At 35.3% G+C, this 25,953-nt stretch overlaps 1 protein-coding gene across 1 annotated transcript; it reads left to right on the forward strand.

The window, feature by feature from the left end:
• The first annotated feature begins 46 nt into the window (after positions 1-46).
• Positions 47-23,732, forward strand: LOC149807121 (uncharacterized). The gene is made up of 7 exons (XM_089962317.1): positions 47-168; positions 8,590-8,797; positions 9,341-9,622; positions 11,065-11,989; positions 13,682-13,832; positions 14,857-14,941; positions 16,184-23,732. Exons 2-7 carry the CDS (start codon positions 8,599-8,601, stop codon positions 16,432-16,434), a joined length of 1,893 nt encoding a protein of 630 aa, XP_089818443.1. The 5' UTR covers positions 47-168; positions 8,590-8,598; the 3' UTR covers positions 16,435-23,732.
• Positions 23,733-25,953: the final 2,221 nt, after the last annotated feature.

Here is a 25,953-nt window from a genome sequence, read left to right on the forward strand (position 1 = left end):
TGCCTAGATTTTACATGATCGCTTCCCCTCCTACCCACCCCTACAAAAAAAACCCAACCGGAACTTGTGGGTTTCAATATAGCCACTTTGGAAAAACCTTAGCTGAATGAAAATCATTGACAGGCTTGTTGCATTGATCGAGGAATTCAAGTAATTCGATAGCCGAAGGTAAACTTCTTTTGTAAATATGATTAGGATCAATGGGAAACAGTCCCATTTTAATATTTAGTAGTAATTGGGAAAAAAGATTTGTTAATAATAAAAACGAGTTTCTTGACTCGGTATATGACTTAATAATACTGATAAGCATGTCACCATAAGGCGCCCTAATTAAAATATAATAATAGTTGAACAATGACAGTCATGTTATGTATACGCCTACATGTAAGACCTCGACGCTGATATTTATTATTTTTAGTTTTGCATTAAAACATAAATAACATGTGATACGTCTTACATTATAGGACTATTGTTGTCACGTGACACGCAACAGGCTACCTTTCTTCGTTACAGGATGTATAATGGTATAATTTGAAAAACACTTATTATTGACATGAACTCATTTTAATTTTATTACATGAACTTGCCACAGGCACTTGATTCCGGGGTGAATTAATGTGTACACTCACCAATTAATCAAGTGCCTGTGCCTTAGCGGTCTCCCTAAACACAGTAATGGACAGTAATGTAGACGAAAATACTATAATGTAAGAGAAATTACAGGAATGAAGTAAATTATTGGAACTAGTTTTATAAGATTTATATGCAGAAATTGATTTTGTTCCATCACGATTGTTATTTACAATTTTACATTCCAGACCACATGAATTACTATCCCTCTGACTTGATCGTTCTTTCATCCCTCTCTTTTAATTCTATGTTTGTATATCAACTGTCTTGACTTTTTTCGAGACCTCAAGCATGTGTGTTTATTATGTTTATAATGGAGTAAAACTGGTTAGTTGAAAAACGTATGTCCAATCCATTTGCTATGCTTACATTCATGTGATCTTTTTGGGGAATCAGATATGTATAATAAAACAAAACATATGTTGGCACTTGTGAACACTATATACTAATCTATGTTATCAAATAATAATTATATCCAATATACATATATTCCTTATATAAGAAGGTTGCAGTCAACCCCCCCCCCCAAATAAAAAACAGTTTTCTATTCACCATGTTAAAATTTTCAATTTTGTGGACATTTGTGATATCTTGGATATTATCAGAATGGTAAAAGGAAAGAGCAAGAAACAGTTTCCTTGCGGTGACTGTAAGAAAGCTCGTGAGTCAGGCTGTCTTTGGATTTTTAAAAAGTCATTAGTTTATTAATTTATTATTTCTAACTTGATTGTTGCATGCAGGTCCCTAACACTGTCATATTGGTTGTGTTTTGAACAAAACCAGAGTTTTCAGTGTAAAATATGGGCTTCCTGTCCTTTTCCAGTTCACAGAAAAGTGTGTCGTTTGCATCCAATAAGTCCAGTGTCTAGTTCTAATGTTTCTATACATAACAAATTCAACAAAATAGAGCAGCTGGCAGGTAAGCTTTTAATTTATCGGTTCAAAGGTATGTAACTTCCAAAGTCTCAGAATGTTTTGAAATTAGTCTGAGATTATCATAAAGAAGGAATTCCCATAGTGTTTTCTTTTTCATATTCTAACTATGTCCTCTATTTCTCAGTATGCATTTAACATTACTTTTAAGCAATACTTTATTATGAAGTTGAAAAATCTGTGTTGTATGTTTATTATCAACATACTTTGTATGTGTATACATAGTATTATATTGATACCCATTGTATTCATATTTGTATGTTAGGATTGCAATACATGCAGTGAATTTCGGCCATAGGACTTTAAAAAAGCTCAGCAGAAAGTATACTTAATTTAACTTGATCAGAGTCTTGTAATTGCAAGTTGGTGAAAATACTTAATAAACTACCACTTTTGTGTAAAATTGCAGTCAAAAAGAATTTTTAACATCTTTATAACAAACCCTGTAACATGTATATGAGAGCAAATGCACAAGCGACTTCATACCATCCTGTTCATCATAATTTCATTGTTGCCAGTAAAATGTTTATTTATTAAACTACACATAACTGAACTAGACCCATCAAGAACACGTATTGTGCCACTGTGCATCTATTTTTAGAAAGAGGGATTTGTCTTAATATAACCTTTCACATTTTAGCTTCATTACAGCAATCCATTGGTATGATTGCAAATTTATGGTTTTATTATTTGCTTACGTACTTGTAGTAATGACATGCATTGGTTAGATAGTATTTACTATCTTTTTCTTATTTTCACAAAAATGATTGATGTCAGTAACAATCCTCGACCTGACAGTGGTTGTTCGAAATCAACAACATAGCATTGTCTCATGTGTTTCTGACCTACATATTAAATATTTAGGCTAAATCTTCTATCACATTATATTTAGACATTGCTTTCATTGAATTATAAATTTCTCTAATCTGTTTACACAGTTATTTATGAAAACATAATCTAATGAATTGGTATTTCATAGCGATGTCCATAGGTTCACTTTCAGTTTCAAACTGATTTTATAAAGAAAATAATGTAAACACAGCAGTTAAAATCTTCATTTAAAATAGTTAAATTAGAAAGTGCTCTTCACAGATTATAGTCTTGAAAAGAGCCAACTACTATTTACATATTGATGTTTAAATTTTGAAACAGAAGTTGGTATAGTTTCATCATCAGATATAGTACTTTACAGTGGGCCTAACTTTTGGAAATAGAGCAGTGATATCTTCCATGCGAAAGGGTAATTGATCAGTTAGCTATTAAAACACATCTGTGAATGTGCAAGAGTTTGTTTGTCAGTGTAGTTGGTATCATCACTGCATAAATGCATTTCTCCTTGGGTTACAACATAGCACTGTAAGAACTTATCGACTACAGTGAGGGAGCATCTTAAAAGTTATACACTACAGTCAGTCATTGTGTGTCCAAAAAGATCACATGGTGAAGTCGTTTTCACTTTTCTAACAGAAGAATGTGAGGTTTATATTTTTCAGGCGACTTAGTTGTCCACTTTGCCTGGTAACATGGCTCCTGACCTTCAGGATTAAGCCAGTGCTAAAACAATCTGATAGCCCAACACCCATGGCCCCTCCAATTTCAGATCGGTCCCTTACTTAATGGGCTTGTTGAAAAATAAAATCCAGTTTACCTGAAAAAACTTAATGTGATGAATTCTTTTTTATTCAACATGTTGAAAACCTAGTAATTTATTAAAAGTTATCCCCATGCATGCCTCTTACCATCATCTACTCATCATACTTCTATCGAAAGCTGTAAACTTTGTGCACAAAGCATGTGACCTATGAATGGGGAACAGATGGCTGGCCTCAAGACCTGGAAGAAAATATTGTTTGACTGGGGCTTAGTGGTTAAAGTGTCCACCCCGGATGAAGGAGGTCATGGGATCGAACCCCAGCTGAGTCATACCAAAGACTTCTAAAAATGGTACTAACAGCTGCCTAGCAAGGTACTCAGCATTACGATGTTAATGTTAGGACTGGTACGCCTGGTGTCAGGATAATGCGACTGTGGGGGACATAATCCTACATGCCTGTGGCATGATGCCCCAGTGCTAGACATCACTATAAACTGCCACACTGCAGACATCATAGCAATAGGACTGGACAATTTTTAAAGCTACCTTTAAAAATACAAATCACACACAAATTTTTTATGCAACTGCAGAACATAGGAACACAATTTTATATTTTACAAGAGTAAATATATTTTTTAGAAAAGAAAATATACAAGATACTCTGAATGAATTCTTAAACCCAAATAGGAAAAATAATTAATATACCACGTTTATAACTATGACTGCTCCAGTGGCCTAAGTGGTTAGAGCATCTGCTTGGATGCAGGACGTTGTGGGTTTGAACTCCAGCCGAGTCATAACAAAGAATTATATAAATGGTACTCACAGTGCTCAGCGTTAAGAGGATGGTTGTTAGGGCTTGTCTGCCTGGTGTCACAATAATGAGAATGGGTTGGACATGATGCTAGATGTCTGCAGCATGTTGCCCAGGTGTTAGACATCACTGTACACTGCAGACATCATAGTAATAGGACCAAAAGTGTTATAGCTGTTTTAATCTAAATCTAATAAATCTAAATCACGCATATTTATTGCCCTGGAAAAGTTTTGGAAAAGACACAGAAGTTGTTTTTAAGTTTGCAGGAATCCTGATTAGTTTGTCTTGTCTTTAAGTCATCCTTGACATTGTTCTTGTCTGCCTGGCATTGTCCTTGTCTTGACTTTTTTCATAATCTGCTTTGGTATTGTCCTAGTCTACCTTGACATTGTCCTATTCTACTTGGCATTGTCTTTGTTTGCCTTGGCATTGTCCCTGTCTGTCTTGACATTGTCCTTGACTGCCTTGACTTTATTGCATTGTCCTGTCTGCACTGATATTGTTCTGGTCTGCCTTGGCATTGTCCTAGTCTACTTTCACATTATCTTTGTTTGTCTTGACATTGCCCTAGTCTGCCTTGACATTGGCTTTGCTTTGACATTGCCCTAGTCTGCCTTAGCATTATCTTAGTCTACCTCAACATTGTCTTAGTCTACCTTCGCAAAGGCCTAGTCTGCCTTGGCATTGTCTTAGTCAGCCTTCACAGTGGCCTAGTCTGCCTTGGCATTGTCTTAGTCAGCCTTCACAGTGGCCTAGTCTGCCTTGGCATTGTCTTAGTCAGCCTTGGCATTGTTTTAGTCAGCCTTGATTTTGTGTTAGTCTGTCTTGGCATTTTCTTAGTCTTTCTTGACATTTTCCATGTCTGCCTTGGCATTATCCTTGATTGACTTTCCAGTTTCCTTGTCTGCCTTGGCATTATCTTAAGTCTGCCACCTCATCAACTTATGTTTCAGGTAGAATCAGTAACTTTATCTTTTTCTCACTAGCATTTCTCCCTGCTAAAGCATGTACATGATTCAGGTTTAATGCAGAAAACTGCCAATTATTACAAGTTTTCATAAACGAACTAGTCCATTTTTTCATTCTCTGAACACAAAGAACAACCAGCACCTAAATCGCCAACATCGCTCTCATTCATCCTTAACCAAAGGAATGTCTCAACACTGTCAAACTGCCACCATTGCGGTTTCTTTGACCTCTGACCTTTGTTTATAATATCAGCCTCATTCTGAAGTCATACCTGAGACATCTCTCATATCTCAGTTGAGCCAGTTGCTGGAAGTTTGGTTTTTTTTAAATTGTTTTTGAAGAAAGTGAATTTAAAACTACTCTAGATAGTCAAAAGATAATTGAAAGTATTCATATAAATAATCAGGAGTACATATAAATGTCAAAATTAACTTAATTGATTTATTAAGTACTAGCACTCATTTCACTTGGACCTACTGGTAATGCCAAGAGAACTATTTACAAATTGAAACAAAACTCTATGGACATTATTAAATAAAAGACAAATTTAACATGCGATGGCAATAGAGACAGAAAATTACTTTCCATGATTGTATATGCCAAAACTTATGTTATTCATTCTACCTACTGATTAACACCAAATAGTGATGCATAAAAAGTGATAAAGGAGGTCTTTGATTGAAGTTTTTGAGGCAATGTATTCAATGACAGTGTCCCTTTTCTTTTCATTCCAGTATGTTTTTAATTAAAGTCATAAGCAGCAATTTGCCTGTGCCCATATTGTATACTACACACTGTGTAGCAGACCAGTGTTACATAATGCCAAATGGTGATCCTCAAAGTCAGAACAAAACTACCCATGGCAGTGTGTACACTCACAGGATAATGCTTTCACATGCAGTTCAATAGATGTAATTGAAAGGATTGTTTTTTTCTAATCTGAATTGTTTTTGTCACTAATAGCTGGGTATGGTCAGTTTCATTTAATTTATATAGTGGCATGTCTGGGTTTTTATGCCTGTATTGTGGTATGTGTGGGGTGCAGTGCTTCCAATGTTTTAATTCTGACCACGAGCTAATAATCTGCATAATTCTCTACATAGTACTCAAACTCATTTCTCAAATATGCATGTAAACTAAACACTACAAAGGTAATGCTATGTACTAAATGATCCTAGTAATCAAATATACATACTACACACAATTACAATTACAATGATGTAATATAATACAAAAATCGAGTAAATAACCTTCTAACCTTTACAAAGCTTCGTCCTTAGAATCTGTTTACGTTTTTCACACAATTTATGAGTGGCTTTCTTGGAGTAATCCTATTTGCTCAGCAATCTTCCCAGGAGAACAAAATTTTTGCTTGCTAGTTAGAAGTTATAATTCAGATCAAAATTGTTACCACACCCTCCGTCTCAATTCTGATTTGATGTCTCTTTGATCTGATCCAATCAAACTTAGCAGACAATGTCCTCGCTATATGTTCATGTGGGGACAGATTTAGAACATGCCCCTGTCCTGGTGGGTTTCTCAGATCTTTGTAACAAATAGGTGGGAAGTCACTCGATCTAACGCCTGTGCTGATTCAAGATGCCAGGTCATCTCTCTGGTCATGGTAACCTTGTGTAAGAGATTAACTCTATCCTGCAGCATGTTCAGACATCAAACATGGCTTGTAATAATAATATTACCTTAGTTTATACACGACTTACGAACTGGCATCGAGCAACAGGACATATATGACATGCTTATATTTTTATTTTAATCTCCAAGAACTAACAAGATTATCATGGATTAGCACTGCATTGAGTTTGAACCTATTACCAAGACTGTTCTGCTCACATAAAGTTCCTGACTGGTTTAGATTATTGTATTTATTTAATGACATTCATATACTTTATCATTCCAGATTAAAGCTTAGTTCAATTTGAATAGGGAATCTATATTGCCTTAGGAGTGGAATAAATTCTCATAATGACAAAATGACAGGGGATAATATACATGTACTAAATGCTACTGACTGGTTACATTATTCTTTATTTTAAATGTACATCTAATGAACAACTAAACACACATATCCTACCTTTCAGTAAATGAAATCATAGTTCATCCAAAGATTTGAAAGGGCACATTAATGAAGAAGTATAAAGTAAAATGAAGACTTTTCTTAGATGTTGACTATAATCACTGTAATTAATCATCATTACAGTTAGTGATGTTTAAAATGTATGCCTGTACCAGACCATGCAGCCAGTTTTCTTTTAAAACATTACTACCACATGAATATTTGGCTGAGGAATGAAGAAATAAAAAAGAAAATGAACAGAGTGAGACCCTATCAAGGATTTTACAACTTTAACTTTCTGGGTGGAAAACTTAATAATAATGTATAATAATAATGTAGAACCTTTTTAAACTTTACAGTCAAATACTCTCATAATTTACTTATTTTACCAAAAAAATAATGATAATAAATACTACTATTAGCCAAACATTATAAACATGTATATTATTTTCAAAAGGACACCTTATTTCATCTTGTATTATTGTCCATCTTGTTCTTATTGTAATTATTATTAGGATAGTTACCATACCTATTTTTGTTTTCATAGCATATGTGAGACAGCTTGCCAGTAGCTTTCCATGTGTCATTGGTTTCTTCCTCTACCAAATATACTGGCCATTCCACTGTATATAGCCTATTATATGCTGAACAAAAGGTGTTAAACACTACAAAACCCCCCAAAAAAGAGGTCTTGGAGGGGATAATATGGGCTCCTAACTCATTCGGCCTCCAAGATTTTTGTCCTTTTCGCATGAAACGGGAGTAGGAAATGCATTTTGGAGATTAATTCTGAATAAATCCAAATACATCTGCTTTTTTTGTTACGCCTGGAGCCTAGTTGCTATTTGGCTTGTACATGTGCAGAAAGGTAAAAGTTGTAGTTCCTTCTTTTTTTTTTTTGTTCTGTTTTTTAATTTATTTATTTATTTATATTTTTTTTTTCTTTTTAGACCCATCATTTTCATCTCATGTGGTTTGATATGCCTCTATGTATGTATATGGTTTATGGGACAACAACTCTGGATAATTTAATGCTGGTAAAAGTTTCCGAAATGTAAATTTAAAAGTTGGGAAAACTTGGGAAGATGAAACCATTTGGTTCAAAATAAAATCCTGTCCTATGGGATAAAAGGTAATTGGAAACCAATTTTTTGAAAGAATTTGAAAAATAGAAAATAAAAGTACCAGTATTAGAAGAAAAAAAAATCCCAGAAGAATAAGGTAAAAAGTTAGTTTGATTAGTTGGGATTAGAGGTTGTAAATGCATAAACGTACATGTACATACAATAGCCTCAAAATAGTTTTGTTGTCACTCACTGTGACTCTTTCAGTTTATTTGGTATGTATTAAAATTGTTTTTGTCTTGAAATGTATTGTGAGTTAGGTGGCTTCTTTCATCATCATAACCATCATGAAATATTGGTTTAAGTATAGAGGTAAAATTGTTAATGTGGATGACCACACTTGAAATTGAATGTCTTAAATGTGTACATGTAGTGACAACATTTATTCCACTCATACTTTGTGTGGTTTATAATTTTTTGCAATACAGTTTGATTTTTTAAATCATAGAGTTACAGTATGAACCAGAGCCGTCTCCAGATGACAGCAGTACAAAGTGGTCTGGCGGTGCGGCCAAATCCTCTTCCCTTGGGTCTCAAGTACCATGTATGCGCTGTGTATAACCAGGAAAAGGATCTGCATCAGGTTCAAACATTACTACAGCCCCTGACCAACTCAGGCTTTTCAGTCTTTGACCCGTGTGTGGATTTGATTGGAGGTTTGTTGGTTGTTTTCTCATTATGTCCTCAATATTGTTGAGATACAGCTTTTGGTTCTTATGTCGATATCATTATTATACATTATTATACATTAATTTGGATCATCATATCCTCAATATTAAGATACATCACTTTTGCATTATTATATGCAGTGTGAAGATAAAAGTTATGACATTATCAGAATACTTAGCAGGTGTTTTGATAATGTGTATCTTTTGGAAGGCTGTTTCTACATAAATTTTGAGAATTTGACCTGAGAAACCGATTTGTGGAAGCTATAGAATTATGAACATCACTCCAAAATGTTTGACATTTATTTTGTTATGCACATGACTTGTCTTCGAATTTGCAGAGCTTCACCTTTATTAAGATTTAGGAAATTCGGAAGCATTCATAAAGCAGATATCTAACATTCCATAATTGAAATTGTTCAAAAGTTTTTCATGCATAATATATTGGTTTGAATAATTGCCTTTTACAAACGATGTCAGCTGACTCTTGTTGAAGTACATGTTCAAAAAAGCATTCCTATCATGTATCAGGTCAGAGCAAAGTAGGAGCCATGAGCAAGGGGTTAGACTCCAGCAAAACTACAGTGATATTCCTTACCAAAAATTTCAAATCTGATGAAATGTGTCGCTTTGAGATCAAGAATGCCATCTGGAGGCACAACTCAACCAGGGGCAAGCACAAGGTCTTGGCCATAGTGTTGGAGCCATGCAAGATTCCTCGCTGTTTAAAACTGGTAGAGAAAATACATCTCTGGAAAAATAAAGACAAAGGATTGCATGAGAATGTGAATCGAATCATGAAGAAACTATCAGGTACGTTTACAAGCTCAAAATGTTGGCTTGGTATTTGATCACGACCGTACCATTATTTCTTTTTTTTGTGCTTGCTTTAAGACTAGTCGTGAAAATTTAGTCCTGTGTATATTTACATATTGTTCAGTTCATTATTGATGTGTACATGTACATACTGTCCAGTTCATTTTGATGTGGACATATACACATTGTTCAGTTCATGTGGTTGTGGACACCTACATACTGTTCAGTTCATTTTGATATGTACATACTGTCCAGTTCATTTTGATGTGGACATATACACACTGTTCAGTTCATGTTGTTGTTTACACCTACATACTGTTCAGTTCATTTTGATATGTACATACTGTCCAGTTCATTTTGATGTATGCATGTAAATACTATCCAGTTCATTTTGATGAAAACCTCTTTAACTGCTGTTTGAGTCCGGAAATAACATTTATAGATTTCATTTTTTATTTTCTTATGTTTCTTAACCTTACTTGGAAGCACTGTTGATCATCATCCTTGGACTAACTTTTCCAAGAGAACCAAGGCTACTGAGCTTACCAAAGTTCTTAAAGACAGCATTGATGCTAGTAATTGAAATGATTCAAGCACTTTTCCCTAAATCAGTTAATTTATGTGTACACCATTGACAATGTACTTGCCATTCCTTGCCAAATGTATGATTGTTTCACTGCTATACTTTTACCTCTTATGGTTCAGTTCTTAAGACATGTATATGTTGAATGCATATTACAGTTTGGTACAACATCTTTTGGATAGTCATCATATTTGTTTCGTATTGCTACATATATCTACATGACAAAATCAGTATTGCAACCAGTACTACCTGGATATACCATACAATGCTTTTGTAGGATTTACAATTACTAAAAGACTTCAGTGGTGTACAAACATGAAATTGTTTTTCTTTAAAATGAAATCTTGTTCATCCAAGGTTCTGTTAATGAAATGTACTTTTAAATTAAAAAAAGTATCAGCAAAAACAGTAAATCAACCAAATTTGCAATGCTCTGTAATGTGTAGTATAATATATTCTCATAAACTTCATCCTAGTGACATCACCTTCCTGGTTTTAGAAAAGAATTTTGATTTAAGAGAAAAATCTTACTAATACGTTGTTTTTACAGAGATGTAGAAATATATAATTTAACTGGACTGGGTAGCAAATTTTGTAAATGTTTGCACGCAGTAAATTAAGTTGTTTATAAGACAGTTGTGTTTTGTCTTGCAAGGTAATTCATGAAATGGTGATCTCCATTTCTCATACTGTTGGCACCAAGAATCAAACTCACATGGCTGAGATGAAGGCAAATGCTTAAAGAAAACTTATGTTTCTTTTTATGAAATGAAAATGTTTTAGCTGTCAAGAAAATCTTTAAACAAGTATCTTCTCACTTTGATTAATTAAATTGCTGTTTCTATTTCATGTCCAGCCAAAAAATATCCTTTCCATAAGTTGCGCTGGATTGGAACAAAGAGTACAAAGGCTGTTCAAGACATGGGAAGATGGATGCCAGACACAAATAAGACATTAGGTTCTCTGAATTTGTTGCTAAAGTTGAATCTTGTCCAAACAGCTCTTCAGAATGGCATTCTCCATTGCAAAAACAAGAAGTGTAAATTTGCATGCCAAGGTGTCGACTTCCAGAGGTACATTGGTCACATTAAAGAATGTCCACATAGAGTTGTACAGTGTGGAAACAAGGGATGCCTTTTGAATGGTCCACATGACGTTGTGATGAGACATGGGGAGTTGTGTGAGTACAGATGTGTAACTTGCAAGCACGAAGGCTGTGGCATACAAGTTTCTCAGAAAATGCTTCCAGACCATGAAGCAGATTGTTCTCATAGTATTGACAAATGCCCAAACTCTGGATGTCCAATGAAACTGCCAAAGAAAGACATTAAGAAACACTTGAACGTTTGTGGCTATACCAAACAGTTGTGTACAAAATGCAATATTGATTTTTTTATGATGGACCTTCCATTGCACAGCTGTAAAACATGTTTTTGTGGCAGATTCATATCAGAAGAACATCTCCAATCACACATCCAGACATGCAAAGGAGCCAATCAGAATGTTCGTTGCCCAAATGATGGTTGTTTGGAGGAGCTTCCACAAGAGAAAATCAATCAGCATTTAAATGAGTGCCCACATATGGTCATCAGATGCCGTTATGCAGGTTGCATGTATGAAAATAAACGAGACAATGTAATCAGGCATAGTGAACTATGTAAATACAGACCAGAGAAATGTATTTCCTGTGGAATACTTATGCCACACAAAGAGCTTAATTGGCATTACCGTATTTGTGATAGACTGGTGGACTGTAAAGTGTGTGGAGCCCAAGTACCAAAGTAAGTGCTACTTTCTTCCTTGTTTAGAGTTGGCCTCTTAAGTTTTTTAACTTTATTTCATGTGTTTAGCTAGCTCATCAGTCAGAATCAACCAAGATCTGACATGCATAAATTAAAGTTCGTATTCTAGTGTTGTTCCACTTCTGCCTTTTTAACATATCAGATGAATCCTTGCATTTTGTGTTAGAGATAGTTATTGTACAAAATGAGACACTGCAAATGATATTTTTCAGTTTCAGCAGTATTAAAGCTATAATTTGATTTGTGAATGCAGAGGTCAACAAAACATGACCTCATATCTGTGCCCATTATTGATAAGTAAGTCTTAACTTAAGATTGTTAGCTCTTTTGACTACATCAAAGATGTCAAGCCCAAGTTAGTTGGATACAAGACATAGTTATTTTTCCCAATTTCACTTCTGCACAATAACTGCAGCTGTCCATCATCTGCAGTTACATCTACAAGAACTCTTATGATTTTGGAGTACAAATGTAAATGGTCAGCATCAGTGTGGCTGAAAAAAGAATAATTCCACTCTATTACTCATTTGCCTCCATCTGCAAATGTTATGGATGATATGCACTTGGGTAAAGAAGAACACTGTCAATCTTGGGGCCTAATGGTTAAAAGTCATGGTCACTGCAACTGAAAGTTGTTTCTGCACAGTGTCATTGATTCTATATCACATACATGGACTAAACTTGTGGATGGTTTGCAAGTGGGGTAAACAAAGAAGATGATCTATTTGGTTTTATACATTAGGACATAGGTTAGGTCTCTGACTGAAGGAAGACTAATGGTTCTATGATAGTTCTATATCACACAGCAGGAATAACCTTTGTGGATGGCATGCATTTTGGGTAAGGAAGAACCCTGTTAATGTTGGGATCAAAGGTTAAGGTCCAAATATCATTGATCTGTGTAGGCAATCACCTTAGACAACTCAGCCACCCAGGGCTTTGAAAGAAGAAAAATATTTTTGCATTTAACTTTTGTTCTGATGGCATACTTTGACCTTAATTTGACAAGGGCTTGCAATTAAGGTACGGAAGAGGCCTATCAATTGTAGGGTCAAAAGATCAGGGTTATTGTGGCACTCAGAAAACCGGGTATTGCATAATAAAATTTGTTACAATGAATGTTCCTTGACCAAACTTGGTGGATGTCTTGATTTTAGGGTAGGAAAGAAACCCATAGATTCATGGTTCAGAAGTTGTGATAAATCTAAATAAATGTAAAGAAATGTAATGTGCAGCTAAGTTTACTTCAAGTCAGTATATTTTGACCATAGGCCAAAGTCATTCAGACCTGATGGTCAGTATCTCCAGAGTCACACACACTAGTGCATGCATGTGACTATTAAACATTATATAGGCATATAATGTACCATTCACAGTATTCATGTTTTAGTTCATAATATAGATACTCATTTTTGTAGTTTTATAAATGTCCAAGTAACACTGTTTCCACCCTGCAATTAGTAAAAGTTCTTCCAGAATCCCCAAAATATAAGTACCAACAGATATCACTTTTCAAAAGACCACAAAAAAGCATATTAAGTACAAAGATGATTTCACAGTATAAATATTTACTTGGTGATAGATATTTAGAAGATAGAGACATAAAGGTATATTTTATGAAAGGAACCAAGTACTTTATAAATGAATTCATTTTTTTAATTATAATTTCAGTTCTATGAAGTTAACACATGACACATGGCTGTGCAAGAAACACAATGTCCACTCATTCTGTAAGACTTGTGAAAATACCATGGCGATGTCCATTTATGGTGACCACATACATCAGTGTGAAGCAACATTGTCAGTCACCTCCATTATTGGTGTAAGTATTAAAAGTCCTTTATTGGTGTAAGAATTAAACGTCCATTATTGGTGTAAGTATTAAAAGTCCATTATTGGTGTAAGTATTAAAAGTCCATTATTGGTGTAAGTACTAAAAGTCCATTATTGGTGTAAGTACTAAAAGTCCATTATTGGTGTAAGTATCAAAATTCCATTATTGGTGTAAGTACTAAAAGTCCATTATTGGTGTAAGTATCAAAAGTCCATTATTGGTGTAAGTACTAAAAGTCCATTATTGGTGTGAGTATTAAAAGTCCATTATTGGTGTAAGTATTAAAAGTCCATTATTGATATAAGTATTAAAACTCCATTATTGATGTAAGTATTAAAAGTCCATTATTGATGTAAGTATTAAAACTCCATTATTGATGTAAGTATTAAAAGTCCATTATTGATATAAGTATTAAAACTCCATTATTGATGTAAGTATTGAAAGTCTATTATTGGTGTAAGTATCAAAAGTCCATTATTGGTGCGGAATTTCTTTCCTTACAATAAGAGATAATGGATATGAACATAGTAATACTGATCAGCACCACTAGGAAAATGGCCTCAGTTTTGTGTAAGGTGAGACAGAATAATTTGAAACCTCATAATTATCACTCTCTTCTTGTCTTATAAATGCAGTCTGAACATATTGTAAAAATGCTTCAGACCTGAGGAACTTTATAGAGGTAGCTGAAAAGATCTTGGTATTTATTCTTTAATTATTCGCAACAGCCTGCATTATTTTAAAATCACTAATAATAATGGCAGAAATTCTCAGTTCAATACTGTAAATTTTGATTATAAAAAATGTCCTCACTTCTACATCATCTGTTTATAAAAATGTCCTCACTTCTACATCATCTGTTTATTGCCAGTTACATTTATGATGAAAACTTGTAAAATGCAGAAAAATCCATAGATACTGTCAGCACTGGAGTCCAGCCTAATAGAGCTTCAGAGAGTATGGATTTTAATATTTTGATTTTAAAAAAAAACTTTTTTCTTTTTATATTCAGTCTGGAGCCATGGCAGAAGGCAACATCAGGACTTTTTCCACAGATAACATGATTAGGAATATTGACAAGAGTAGTGGACTCTACGGTATGATTTTCATTCCATACGTGGATGGCACTTGTCGGCCTTCTCACATAAACATTAAGTTTCATAAAATAATTTCCACAGTGTAAAAAAGGAAAGTTTTGGATCGATGATGGTGGAAGCATGTTGTAATCTGAGATTTTTCCTTTTTTTTAACACAAAAGGTTTGTTCATCATATGCAATTAACAATGTGGACACAATTTTAGCAGAAAGTGTCATATTGACCCAGATTTCATGACCAGCTGTTCTTGCATTTGTCTGTTTGGTAGTTGTAGATGAGCAATAACAGTACTACTTGGACCTCATGTTTATCAATACAACTTTAAATCTGATGTTATGAACTAGAAACACACAGCTTGTTACATTATTCAGATGCTGTAGATTTGGTGATTTAATGTTAGAGAGACCTTTAGTTATACTATGCAGATTCCATACATTTGGAAACTGCATTATTGTAGCCTTTAGTTATATTATTCAGATGTCATATATTTGGAGGTAGTATGACTGAGGTCTGTACTTATATTATTCAGATGTCATATATTTGGAGGCAGTATGACTGAGGCCTTTAGTTTTATTATTCAGATGTCATATATTTGGAGGCAGTATGACTGAGGCCTGTACTTATATTATTCAGATGTCATATATTTGGAGGCAGTATGACTGAGGCCTTTAGTTATATTATTCACATGTCATATATTTGGAGGCAGTATGACTGAGGCCTGTACTTATATTATTCAGATGTCATATATTTGGAGGCAGTATGACTGAGGCCTGTACTTATATTATTCAGATGTCATATATTTGGAGGCAGAATGACTGAGGCCTTTAGTTTTATTATTCAGATGTCATATATTTGGAGGCAGTATGACTGAGATCTTTAGTTATATTATTCAGATGCCATGTATTTGGTGAATTTATGTTATTGAAACCTGTACTTATATTATTCAGATGCCGTATATTTGGAGGCTGTATGACTGAGGCCTTTAGTTATATTATTCAGATGCCATATATTTCAATACTCTATGTCTGAGACCTTTAGTTAAATTATTCACATGCCATACATTTGGAGATTTTGTATGATTGAGGCCTTTAGTGGAACAGGCAGTTTAATATGGATGGTAATAGATCTTTTATTGCTAAATGTTTTAACTTTTATTATTATTATTATTATTATTATTATTAACTCTTATTTAATTTATTCATTTTTTAGATAAGTGCCTTTTACATGTTTTCTTTTTAAACAGGAGAAAGACAGAACCAAACAGTGGGGAGTAAAGAAGCTAAAGACCACAAAAGAAAGATAAATAAACCCCAGGTGTCAATTGAGGATATTCTGGTTGGATTGTCTTTACCAACAGTTACAAAGACAGCAAAGGGGAACATAAATTCATCCGACAGTGATTCATCAACATATAATGAACGTAAAAAATATCCAACTAGTTTCTCCAAACTACGAGAAATTTACAGGGTGATTGAAGACATGTACAGATATTGAAAGAAGTGCAGTCTAGGGTTTTGAAGAGCGCAGTCTCGGGATTTGAAGTTGGACTCTAGTAACAACATGTCAGTAGTAGCCTCGGGTAGTATGCTGTGAATACTAGGAGACTGACAGACTCCAGTTTTTTTCTTCATCAACAGTGTAATGCTTTTGCATTCATAATCCATTTTATGTCAATCACAAAACAATTAAGTGACCATGTACCTTGCACACAGGTGTAAAACCTGAAATGTAAAGGTATTTGAATTTAGTGAGCTACTGTAGCACTGTCATTGCTTTTAAATTTCTCAGTGCCAGCTTTTGTTGAAATCAGGTCATGTGTTCCTATGTATTTTGTTTACTCCAAAACATTGCTCTGGGTTTTAAGTTAGTTTGTATGAAGTATAGACGAGTTTACTCTCCAATACTTTAGTGTCCTTGACATCATCAGATTCCTGACTATTGTTAAGTTACACCTGGTGCTAAAAGTTTTGTTTTTCTTATGTTAGCTCTAGGTTTATGCATGTCTTTGTAGATCTTAGTGCTTTCCTCATCAACTTGGTGCTCAATATTAAGAATTTAGTGTTAGGACTGGTCGGCCTGGTGTCAGGATAATATGGCTGTGTGGGACATGATGCTACTGTGGTATGATGCCCTAGTACTAGACATCACTATAAACTGCCACACTGCAGACATTGTGGTGATATGACTGAAAAATTGTTACAGCTACGTTAAAAATCTAAATCACACAAACACACACAAATCAACTCAAAGCACTTAATGGGGAAATTAGGCCAGTGATCTAATTTCATACTGTTGTAACTTTGTTATTTACAGCTTAATCCCAGTGTAAAAGTTCTAGTTTCCTTGCAACTTCATTTATGGGCCTGGTATTGTGTAACTTAATCAGAATGTTCCCATAGTCATTTAGATCCTGCTGAGAGCAAAGTTTGTCACAACAAACTCTCAGGCATATGTAACCTGATATATGCATTAAAGGATGGACAGGATCACATGTTACATTTATGTTATGTTTTAGTGTAGGGACATTGATTGCAGTATATGACAAATCATGTAGACATTCTTTATTGTTTCTCTGTCAATTCTCATTACTCCATTAAATACTTAGTCCCATAGGCATTCTTGATTCTGTTTATTCTTGTTACTGCATTGTTTAATATTAGACTAAAACATGCAGGTCCTCTGTTTAGTTACAGGTATAAAGTACAATGATCTTTTAGGAAAATGTTGGATGGTATATGATAATGTTTATTACTGTTTTCCTTTCTCAGCTTGTATTAAATATCTGGACTGACCATGACTTGATGTTTGACACCTTGTTATAACAAGTTACTGTAGTAGCAACAGTCACAGTAACTTCAATTTATTATTATTATTGTTATTATTATTATTATTATTATTATTATTATTATTATCATTATTGTTGTTGTTTTTGTTGCTACTACTCCTGCTTCAGTAGTGGTGGCCATCTTTATTTTTCATGGTTTTATTTCCATATTCTTTTATGCTGTTGTTGCTCATAGTGTAACATGGTGTATTTACAAACAGGTACATTATTTTTTTAGACAAGTTATTTCTGAAATATTATTGTTAGATCATGAGTCCAATTAAATTTAGTCATATATAATTGTCAGTCATATATAATTGTTATTTACATCTGTTTTTATTTGTGCAAGGTGCAATCTTTATGAATTACAAGGTATGTTTGACATCGAAAAGACAAACTGGCTTTTGAATCTAGGTGACTGTTTAGTTACCATTGTGGCAGGGTATACCCTTATTTGTTATATATTTTGACATAAATGGTCCCAAGTGCAGATCTGCCACTTGTCCCAGTTTACTTGGGATTATCCCAAATTTATGTTAAAAAATTGGGAAATCCTGTTTTTCCAGTTTTTGGCCCAAAATCTTGATTTTTAAAAATGGCAATTTTTTAAAATAAAATTCCTTTTGATTCACAATGGTTGTGCAAAGATAGCAAAAGTGATGCAGAAATTCCTCAAATAATACACTACAGTCATTCGATGAATATTTTTCTACTTTCATTTTTTATGCTGATATTTTGTTTGTTAATTGAATTAAAACTTAGGATCAGCATAAAATATTCAAATGGAAAAATGAGTCACAAACTGATTTTTTCTCCAAATCCTGTTTTCTTTCCTTTTGCATCCTGAATTTCACTCCGCTCAAGGCGGTAGGTCTGGAAGTGGATAACTTAGGAAGTTTAGCTACATAACATGAACAATTGCATTTCTTAATAAGGTCAAAGTTTTCATCCAATTTTCACGAAATTGTAACCACATCAGTCAGTCACCATGTTTTGTGTTTCCATTAAACTGCTGATGTTAAGTAAGAACAAGGAGTTTGACTGACTCGATATAAGCCAATGTGGCCCTGGAAGTATTTGACATTATGTCTATGGCCTGTGCAAATTGGTGAATTTTTCATCCAGTTAATATTTTTCAGGTGAATTTGTTCTTGTTTGAGAAGGGTTTTTTCCCTAAACAGAGCTGGAATTTTCTATGTAATGAAGTTATTCTTTTGCTGAAATTTTTACATTATGGAGGAAGACCAAAAGGGCTGACCATTGACAACTTGATATTGTTTTTTTAAAAAAAAGGGGGGGTGGATAAACAATGCAACTAAATATAATTGTAAGTGCTTACAAATAAATTCTTTTTATTTCTTATATTTGTGTTGCGATATTTCTAATGTGGTTGTTTTATTTCCTGAAAATAGCGTGGTTAGTTTTTAAGTTGGTAAATTAAGCTTGATTCTCAATATTGATGATATATCATCAGAATCCGTATCAACATCAGATCACCCCTCCAAAGCAAAACCCTATCTAGTGGATATCAACATCAGATCACCCCTCCAAAGCAAAACCATATCTAGTGGATATCAACATCAGATCACCCCTCCAAAGCAAAACCCTATCTAGTGGGTATCAACATCAGATCACCCCTCCAAAGCAAAACCCTATCTAGTGGATATCAACATCAGATCACCCCTCCAAAGCAAAACCCTATCTAGTAGGTATCAACATCAGTTCACCCCTCCAAAGCAAAACCCTATTTAGTGGGTATCAACATCAGATCACCCCTCTGAAGCAAAACCCCATCTAGTGGATATCAACATCAGATCACCCCTTCAAAGCAAAACCCTATCTAGTAAGTATCAACATCAGATCACCCCTCCAAAGCAAAACCCTATTTAGTGGGTATCAACTTCAGATCACCCCTCCAAAGTAAAACCCTATCTAGTAGGTGTCAACATCAGATCACCCCTCCAAAGCAAAACCATATTTAGTGGGTATCAACTTAGATGACCCCTTAGAAGCAGAACCCGATCTAGTGGGTTTCATGTATAGGTATCCATCCTCAAATGTTGACTGGAATGAAGATTTTGAATTTCAAATAGAGAAAGTTATAAATGAAAAGAAAGAATTTTACATATTAGATGAGATAAATAGGGACCTTCTAATTGAACTATTAAAGAAATATTTGCTGGATTTGGCTGAACCTTTTGGGATTTTGCAATTATTCACTGAACTAGCTAGGGTAGCATCCAACCACTTGTAGACCACAAATACTTAAGAAAATGTTTTAAGAATTTATTTTTCAAGCGATCATTGTCCATTTTTTTTTTCCTCTCAAAAGGATACATAGCAAATAATGTAGGAGAAAAAAGTGTTCATAAATCTATCACACACAGGTCCTTTAAACTGTTCAATAATGATAATTTCGTAAAAGATTCAGAGCAAATCTCCTGGGATACTATCCAAATATTTTATGACATCAGCCGTCCAGCCAACACTGGCAATCGCCTCAGCATTATCAGCAGTCCAACCGTTCCAGCATGGAGACCTCTTGGTCAGAATGGGCCAACTACACAATGCTTACGGGGATCTTAGTGATAAATTCGTCCATTTAGCTGGGTAGTCAGGCAATGTATCATTATTTCACCGGCAATTTTGATGAGAAATCTGCCTGTTTAGCCACAGCCTTTGATTGGCTGGCACAGGTGCATGCCAGACCGACAAATATGCAGCGATGGTACTGGCAAGGCTGACAGTGCTGGAAAGGCCGGTAGTGCAGTGATGCTGACAGTACAGTAAAGGTTGGCATGAAAACAACAGTTGGAGGTCCATCATTGACTGGAGTCTCCTCACCATAGTCATTCCACCTGCCCATCAGATGGGGTGAGTATGCCATTAGTCTCGATCTGACAGATGTATACTTCCACTTCTTTATCCACCCCATCTTTTGCTAGTTTCCACGTTTGCCTCCACACCGTTATCAACTCACCGTTTTTCCCTTCGGCTGTCATCAATCCTTGGGCTTTCACTCACACTAGAGACTCAACCATGTCCCTGTTTGGGGCGTCATCTACATTGACAGCAACATACCTGGGCAGCATCTTAAAGAAACACATGGTAATTTCTATCCTACTCCAAGGCAGAACAATCTCCATTCTCTGCTAGATTATCCAGGTCTTTTCACAAACTGGAAAATTCATACTTCAGTACTTCCCAGAATTTCATCCATTTATGGACGGACTTCTTAACCAACCAGAATCTGGCATGTCCTCTTCTCTTCATGCTCCCAGAATCATCGAATTTGTCGAGTCTATTTCCACCAAGACTTGGATTTCATCAAGAGAGTTCTTGCAACTCCTTGGCAATTATACCGCAGTGGACCGGACCCCACTTGGCCGTCTCATTATGCAGGCCTTGTCAGTACATTGGCGCCCCGTTTTACATCCTCTTAATCAAGCTGTCATGATCACACCCAAAATTTTATCATTTCCGTGATAGTGGGGCAATACAGGGTGGCTGACGACCATTGAAATCCCTCTGAAGGACCCCAGGCGGAAATAACATAAAGTACTGCCACCAGTGCACTTGACAGGAGTACCCACCTGTTGCTGACTTTCACTACCATTAGCAACACCTGGGATATGGTCTCTATAGATCAATATCCTAGAAAGGAAGGATGTCATCAGTACCTTTCGTTTCTGCAGAAATCGATCCTATGTTCAAAACAGTCCTCTTTTGATCCAAAAACACTGTGGTGGTGACCTATATCCTCCAACAGGGAGATACCAGACCAATTGTCCGGTGTTCTAATATGGCATTTTCTGTGCGGGTGCAGCAGTCTCAATATCAACATACTAGTCAGTCACCTTCTGGCTGCATCAGTGACTTCACAGAGAATCAGTCCAGAAGAGGTCACACGGAATGTCCCCATCCATCAATTGGTTGTCACTCAGATTCACACACTTCAAGGGCATCCAATGATCAACCGCTTGGAGATGAGATGGAATCAGTAGCTACCCACCTTCATCTCCCCAGTTCCAGGCACAGCAGCTTGGGCTGTGAGATGCACTGTCAATCATCTGGGAGCGGTTGTGGGCCTGTGCCACCCCTCCTACAGTGCTACAATTATGGGGTCAGAATGGCAAGGTGACTCTGATAGCCCTTCTATGAGAGCACAAGCCTTATATCACCGATCTGTTTTTCCCAACAATAATATTCCCAAGAAAATTGTGGCCAACCTGAATTGACTGCCTTCTTCTATGTGCACAGCTTTTACCAGTACAGCTTTGGGAGTCAGACAATTCAAACCTTCATTTGTGAAGAGAATTTCGAGAGTAACCATCTATGTTGCCCATCTGCATGGCTCTATCCCTCAACTGGCCAACTTTCTCTGGTTCTGTTCTGGAAGGAGAAACAGTTTGGATCCCAATTGGTACCGCAGGCTACCGCCCTGTGATACTAGACAAATTCCGGCATCATGGCAACATGTTTGGGTTGGATAGAGCCCCACTGGATCTTTTAGACAATGTTGGTCTCCTTGACTAATATCCCTTATTTGTCTCCATAGGGATCCAATCAGGCTTTTTTAACATAGCTAGATTTGAATCCCTTCAGACATCTAGCCTACACATCACTAAAGTCACTATCATACAGACCATGTTTGCTGATAGTTTAGTTTCAATATACAGCATAAGAGGGCTGCATCCCACTCTGTGTTCACTGGAATTCTCCTCAGTTCAGTCTTCAAATTTGGTGCAAGGAAAATTGTATGATCCAAAATACGGATGAAACAAAAGTTTTATCGATAACTACATGACAGAAGAAAGCAAGATTGTAAACTGATATGCTGCATGTTCTCTATTTTAACACTGATTTGCAAATGATGTGTTTGATACAATTCTTGGAATATTTGTAGATAATAACTTGCAGTGGTCTCATAAAGTATATTTCAAAGAAAATAAATCTAATCTTTGGCTTCTAAAGATAATCAAGGTCCTTATTCTTATACATTACAGAGTTACTTTTTACAAAAGTTACATTCAACCCCATCTTGACTTTTGTAAGATAATTTGGGAAAATGCAACTGCCACAAATTGAGAAAAATTTTGGTCTCCTGGAAAGGACATGTAAAATACAAAATGTTCAAATTGCAATGCTTACATTCAAAGTATTATCAATACATGAAAATATATCTTTGAGAAAGGCCAAAATAATTTTCAAAGTGTTTACCAAATATGCTCTTAATTTTCCTGGAAAGATATCTAATGATACCTCAAATCTGATATCATTAAATGGCAAACGTTTAAAGTATCCAAGCCAATAAAGGAGATATTAAAAATAGCTTTCAATTTTTAAGTGAGTTTATTAGGAATAACATTCCACATGATAATAAATCAGCCCAAGCTTCTCTTCCTTCCACAAAAGCTGTATTACATCACATTTTACATCACCCACTCAGACCTGTGCTTCATTTCCATTTATGCAGCAGTGGAGCATTTATGTGAATAGTTGTTTATATACTGTAATTTTGCTTTTGGTTGTGTATGTGTACAGATTATTTGTGTTGTACAGATTATTTGTGTTGTACAGATTATTAGCTTGTATTTTGTATATATACATAATAGAGGGCCTCAATAATAGTTCATATTTGTCACTAATCGAGCCACTCCTTGATAATAAAGTCTTTATTATTATTATTATTATTATTATTGTTATTATTATTATTATTATTATATTAGTATTATTATTGTTGTTATTATTATTATTGCATGTATTATTATTATTATTAAAACATGATAACATTCTGATTCCATAGCCATTTCTGTTAATTCACAATGTGAGTCTTTTCCTTTCACTTTGTGTAGCTCATACTCTTTGTGCTCAGTTTTGTTATTATTTAAGTATTTAAACAAATTGATTTGCAGTCATGTAATTTTATGTGTTGTAATTGATATATTCAAATAAATCTTGCACAGTTTTTGTTTATCTGTCCTATTTTTGTTAAATTTGTGGATTTTTAGTATCTCTCTAGCAGAGATTTGCTTCTTTGCTTCCCTCTCTTTCTTAGTAGGTGGTGCTAGGGTAAGTGATCCTTTTGGAAGACAGAGACTCATCTGGATCTGATCCAAGAGACAGTGGATGTAATCCCTTCTCTGATTTATTTTATAGATGTGGATGAATTTCCTCATTTTTCAATGGACATCAGGTTCCCATCGATGGGATCACACATATCCTGTCAAAACAAGTTTGTTTGAGGAAACTTTGTTGTCTGCTCACCTATACTTTTCCCTCCTATAAACTCTGAATGCAGCAGCAGATTTTTTTTTCCTCTGGGAAGACTTAATTTGCAGTTTTTCATTTTGTTTTCTACTAGTCAACAAGAGACCACACAGGGACCTTCTATCAACTTTGATCTTTAAGATTCAAGTTTAATCACCATCTTAGTTTGTGACAAAATGAGGAATGGTTTCTGACTGGAGTTATAACACTTGAATTCCTAGACACTGGTGACTCAGATTTTGGTGTACATCTGGAGCCTAAATTTCATGTTTATCTGGAGCCTAATGAGTTAGTTCTGCAGAGAATGTGTATTGGGAAGAATCTTCTTTTATATCCAAAGCCTAGGAGTGGGGGCTGGTTTGTAATACTACAAGGGTGTATCAAGAATCTTCCCTTTATATTCAAAGCCTAGGAGTGGGGGCTGGTTTCTAATACTACAAGGGTGTGTCAAGAATCTTCCCTTTATATCCAAAACCTAGGAGTGTGGGCTGGTTTCTAATACTACAAGGGTGTGTCAAGAATCTTCCCTTTATATCCAAAACCTAGGAGTGTGGGCTGGTTTCTAATACTACAAGGGTGTGTCAAGAATCTTCCCGTTATATCCAAAACCTAGGAGTGTGGGCTGGTTTCTAATATTACAAGGGTGTGTCAAGAATCTTCCTTTTATATCCAAAACCTAGGAGTGTGGGCTGGTTTCTAATATTACAAGGGTGTGTGAAGCACTTAGCATGTCATTGCATTTTGATCACCATGGGCAGCACATTGTTGTATACCTCGGACATTAAGAGGGTACTCGTACACTGTCTCTCTGCCTGGAAGTCTGCAGCTGCCTCTTGTGGTCAGTCTCATTGGAGATGACAATCACCACATTCCATGTGATAGAAATGTCCCTGCAGACAGCCTGTCTTCAAATGGTCAGGTGGTCTGTACAGAATAGGCTCGGCCCCAGTTGGTAGCAGGGACACACTTTCAGCTGTGGGAAAAGTCAGAAGTAGACATGTTTGCCATGAACCTGCACAATCTTCCTCTTCATGTCTCATCAGTTCCGGACCAGAGGGTATAAGTGCTTCTTTGCCAACCTGGGTTTCCAGTCAAGAATTGGCTCCCTTCATTAGCCCCACATTTTGTTGAATTTCCAGACTGTCGCATAAGTGCAAGAGATATTGAAATATACTAATTTATTAGAACAAATTGCAAGGATAAAAAGGTAATTTGAATCAAAATTAAACAAACAATTATAAATTGGCCTGAATATACTTAATGTATACTGCCATTTAAAATAATATTCCAAATGTTGACAAAATTTGGTATAGTTTTAGTTATGCAACATGTAACCAGCTTAAATGGCATGAGCTTAAAGGTTTAAGGTCTGTGTGTGGTGTTGTACATTTATTAATACATGGTTTTGTTTCTTCATGTCCACATGCAAACATTTTCATATTTCCTGGACATTTTTCTACAGAAATATATTTGTACTATTTTGCCATGAATACCAGGTATGGTACTTGTTTTTAGGACAATCTGAATTAACTTGACCTTAGTTGTGGTGGGATACTTTACGGACAATAGGGAGCATGTAAGAAGAAATGGCATTGGGCTACAGAGTGTCGAGACCATCAAAAAAGCAAGACATATGTCAGAAGAGACAAAAGTCAAGATTCCTGTTATCATTGTCAAGAGAAAGGACATTGGTCTTCAGAATGCCCTAAGAAACAACAAAAGCAAGAGGAAGAGAGGGGTGCCAAACAGGAAGAAGAGGTACCCTCCCCAAAGGAAGAACTCGGACACATACAGAAAGAGAAAAAAGGGAAGAAAAAAAGACAAGAAGGGGAGGAAGAAAAGGAGGAAAAACCTGTGAAAGTGAAGAAATTTTATTTGAAAGAACAGAGAAAGTGAACAAAGACACAGAAGAAGTCTAT

Source organism: Sinohyriopsis cumingii, chromosome 1 (assembly GCF_028554795.1).
Source record: "Sinohyriopsis cumingii isolate HCF-2022 chromosome 1, ASM2855479v2, whole genome shotgun sequence".
Taxonomy (NCBI): Eukaryota; Metazoa; Mollusca; class Bivalvia; order Unionida; family Unionidae; genus Sinohyriopsis; species Sinohyriopsis cumingii.